At 28.1% G+C, this 4940-nt stretch overlaps 1 protein-coding gene across 1 annotated transcript; it reads left to right on the top strand.

The window, feature by feature from the left end:
- The first annotated feature begins 273 nt into the window (after window positions 1–273).
- Window positions 274–3759, top strand: LOC133830041 (agamous-like MADS-box protein AGL16). The gene is made up of 8 exons (XM_062259940.1): window positions 274–520; window positions 654–735; window positions 1582–1643; window positions 1772–1871; window positions 2102–2143; window positions 2764–2805; window positions 2989–3069; window positions 3467–3759. Exons 1-7 carry the CDS (start codon window positions 339–341, stop codon window positions 3019–3021), a joined length of 543 nt encoding a protein of 180 aa, XP_062115924.1. The 5' UTR covers window positions 274–338; the 3' UTR covers window positions 3022–3069; window positions 3467–3759.
- Window positions 3760–4940: the final 1181 nt, after the last annotated feature.

Below are 4940 nucleotides of genomic sequence, written 5' to 3'. Positions count from 1 at the left end.
CACTCTATCCTTTCTTCTATACCAAAAGTCATCATATAATAATAATAATAATAATGATAGTGATTACCAAGTATCTACACTACAAAAAAACTAGCTTTTTTTTACTTGCTTGCAATGCATGGTACATGTATCTATATATGTGGATGTGGTACTCTCTTATTTTTTTTTTCCTTCTTTGGCGGCCAAATATTTACACATTACATAATTATATATGTATATATATGGGAAAGCCAATTAAAACTTATAACTTAACACAACCATATGCTTATTATAAATAAAAGGCACTAACCTAATTGCCAATTGTCTAGAGAGAGAGAGAGAGAGAGAGAGAGAGAGAGATGGGGAGAGGGAAAGTGGAGCTGAAGAGAATAGAGAACCCAACAAGCAGGCAAGTGACCTTCTCAAAGAGGAGAAATGGGCTTTTGAAGAAAGCTTTTGAGCTTTCTTTGCTTTGTGATGCTGAGGTTGGACTTGTCATCTTCTCTCCTTCTGGGAAGCTTTACCAATATGCCAGTCATGAGTTAGTACATATATAATAACTTAATTAATTAATGATCACAAACCCTTCTCCTTATTATTTCATATACATATATTTATATATATATAAATTATTATATTGTGGGGGTGATCGATCTGTATTTTTTGTTCTGCAGCATGGACAGAAGCATTGTTAGATACAGGAGTGAAATGGGGTTGCTTGGATCCGCTGATAACCAACGTTCTAGAACCTTCGAGGTATAAATATAAATATTTGTGTGTGTATATATATAGTCTCTTCTCCCACAGATGATGAACTTGTTTTTGTTATATATATATAATAATTAAAATTAAGGGATTTTGGAAGTCCATGTCTTAAACAAATTAAATATTATCACTAGTATATTAGTCGCTTTCCATATAATGGACACACAACTAACATTATATATATGCTGTTTTAGTTAGAATATTAGTAATTATTTATATTCTTTAAATATATAAACAAATTTATCACTTAGGTTCTTTCAGAAAAGACTAATAATAATAAATAATTATCATGTGTTATACGTGTCATTAAGTGATTTATTGGGGGGAGATATATGCTAGCTATATATGATGGTCATTTATTAACATCATCATGAAATGAAAAAGTATTTAACACACACACACACACACATATATATATATATATATATAAATTAAGATTGATATTTGCTCTGCAGATCTGTGCAAATTAGGTGTATGTGTAAACATGTCAACATATATATATGGGTATAAATTTGATTCGATGAACATGAATGATCACCTGCTCTTGTAAATAATAATAATATAATATATATTAGTAGTACGGCCATTTTTAATCTCTCTTTTTCTTTTCTAGACCAGCTGGCTACCATCATAATTAAGTTCTTGGTAATTAAAAATTTTCACCCCTGCTAACCAGTCTTTATTATGATATATATATATATATATATTGGAGAGCTTTACCTTTATATATGCATTAAACCTAATAAACTATTTCATTAATGTAATGCTCCAAAGAAATTCACTTTTTATATATATACACCTAATAAGAGTAGCTACTGCATTTCTTGTTTGCTGCAGTTCTGGAGGACTGAAATTGAAGACATGAAAAGATCAACAGAAACCATGGAAGGAAATTTGAGGTACATGCATGTTCCCTAACTCCCAAGCCACTCTAGCTCTCTCAGACTCACATATATATATATATATGTGCACTATCTATGTGTGTATGTATATATCATATATTAATATAATGTGTGTATATATATAGGAACTTAGCTGGTGAAGATCTATCAACATTGGGCATGAAAGAGTTAAAACAGCTAGAGCGTCAGCTTAAGATTGGGGTTGAACGAGTCCGATCCAAGAAGGTATATATTTATTAGTACATTTTCTCTTACAATCAAAGAGAAAGACCTTAATATATACACACACACACACATATATATATGTATAATTATAAACCAAACACATATATAATGAAAGAGCATTTGGTTATTTTCAAATTTAGTTTTTATTATTGAATTAGCTTTGGTGAGATTAAAATAACTTCCTCTATTATTTGGTGATTAATATTATGATGATGATGGATTGTTAACAGAGAAGGATTGTATCTGAGCACATCAACTACCTGAAAAGAAGGGTAAGATATATACTAATTAATATATAAAAGCCTAATGTATACACAAGTTTCTTAAATAGAAAATAATTACTTATAATTTGTGGTACATGTACTTTATATATATATATTATTTATGATGAACAATTATTATTATCTTGGAAAAGTAGCTTGATTAAAGTTGTGATACTATGTGATTTATTAATATATATTTCCTTCGGGTATCCTATATATATACATATAAGCATATGTTTATATATTTTGACTTATAAGTATTATAATCTTATAATAATGAGATCTCTAGCAATATATTACTCATATCATATGTTTATATATCTTTCCACTTCATTAATATAATAATAGCTGTCCTAATATATAGCAACATCAATTAATGAACTTAATTACATCAAGCTTATTTCTCCATCTTTTTATATAAATATATATATATATATATATTTGTATGCATGCTCGAGTACTTGAAATACTCTCTTCTTATTAAGATTTCAGCAAATTAAAGGAAGAAGAGAGTATTTGCTGAAATCTTAATAAGAAGAGAGTATTTCAAGTACTCGAGCATGCATACAAACATATATATATATTTATGATCACATTTTTCGTTGTGTTTTAATAAATATTATCTACAGCGTCGAGCCTTGATAGAGGAGAACACACAGCTCCAGAAAAAAGTGAGATTTCTTCACTGATCTAGTTCTAGCTATACACATATATATGTAACAATATATATCACACTTCATTAATTATGTTTAAGAAATAAGTAAATTTATTAGTTACTTTATTGTACTAATGAAAAATCAAATTATTAAGCGTTTTATAATCATATGATTGATTAGTTCATAATAATATACAAGGTTAAGTTGCTAGATCAACAGCAAGAAGCATGATGCCAATATATCCATCCTGAAAGTTGGCAAGTAGTAGTCTTCACAGGTATATATAAATACATATTCATATAATATTTATTATCGTGTAATATTATATGAACAAGCTTTGTCTCATATATTAAACTGAAATACTTTTAAATTTTATTCATTCATTCATTTATATATATTATTTAAGTAAGAAAGAACACAATACAACAAACATAATGAAGTTAAGCTCTAGATCCATACAAGAAAGTTATAAACAAAGCATGCAATGCACAACCATGAAAACTAAACAAAATTATGCAAGAGAGTTGAATGTGATACAAATGCACACACACACACACACACACACATATATATATATATATATATTTAAGCCCATTATATTAATTATTATAATTGTTATATTATTATATATCAAGGGTTGATCTTAAATTCTGGCATAAAAATCTTGAAATGCAGGTTCTGGATCTAGTCGCGCCAGGATTCAAGCATCAATATATATGATATCTCACCAGAGTCACTGTGTTATTAAGATATTTCTATATCTATATATCTATATCTATATGTGCAAGCTGTGTAGTCATAGTTTTATGTGCATGGTGGATATCCCCAGTATAATATGTATCAATAATATATATATATATATTATGTATATATGTATGTATGCTTTCATGAATTGTGCGAGTGCGTGTATTATGTATTCAGCAGACTATATGTATCAAATTAGCTATATATGCATGATCATTTGCTTTATTTACCAGAGTATTTTTTAATTAAGAATCAAGTGTATATATTATCTTTTAGAGCTTATTTTTATAAAAGATACATTAATAAGTTTTTTTTTTCCTTCGATCAGGAATAAAAAAATCTGATGTCTATAAAAAAAATATATAGATAAAAATACCTATTAAAGCCACTTCATCTTTCAAACCATATGGAATGAAAGAATCCAATCACTTAAAAAAAATAAGGCCGATTTATTTATTTTTTGGCAACCGGTTTAATTTTCATATTCCCATCTCAGTATAAGGTAAAACTTTAAATTCAAAATTTATAAAAATAAAAAATAAAAAATTTAAATTCAAATATTATAATAAAATTTCAAATTTCCTTTTCAATATTCAATTCCCTTCTCTCCTATGTATTTGTATATAGAATCAATTTTTAGGGGGAAATTTGAGTTTTTATGCTTAATGAGATATACTAAATAAAAAAAATGCTGCATTTTTAATCATTTTAAAAAAATGCCAAATCTTTTGACAATACCCAAAATACATCTCTCATAATTTTTCCATCAACTTCCTCTTCTCTCTCCCTCAACACATTCCTCTCAACTCTCTTTCTAGAAAAAAATTCATGGGTAAGGTAAAATATAAGAGAACTCAATGTAATAGCAAGTATTTCTTACTTAGGACACTAAAATACTGCATTTTGAACATATCTGGGCATGATTTTTGAGTTTTTTTTGCGATTTTTTTCAGATCTGAAACTTTGAAATCTGCAGAAAATCGACGTGGTTCGATGGTGCTCGATGCCAGCTCGATGGGGCCTTCAAAATCAAGATTTTCATGAAAAAATCGATATTGCTCGATGGTGGTTCGATGCGATTCTTGCAAGATACGTAATTTTTCACTCGAGTGTCCGTTTGGAGTGATTTTTTTTTTAATTTTGGGTAATTTTTTAAGATTTACACGTTTGAGATGTGTATATACACATTTGGGAAATGTAAATGTTGAAAAAAATGACAAATGAAAAACATACCTCATGTTCATGATATGTTTTGGTATGTTTTCAAGTTCTAAACTTTGAAAATGTGTATGTGAATATCTAAAACGTGTAGATCTCAAAAAAATACCCAAAATAAAAAAAAATCATCCTAAACAGACACCCGAGTGAAAAATTATGTTTCTTACAAGAATTGCATCGAACCACCA

This window comes from Humulus lupulus, chromosome 4 (genome assembly GCF_963169125.1).
Source record: "Humulus lupulus chromosome 4, drHumLupu1.1, whole genome shotgun sequence".
NCBI classification, from domain to species: Eukaryota; Viridiplantae; Streptophyta; class Magnoliopsida; order Rosales; family Cannabaceae; genus Humulus; species Humulus lupulus.
The sequence above is the reverse complement of the archived record's forward strand: the minus strand, read 5'-3'. Positions and strand labels throughout refer to the sequence as shown.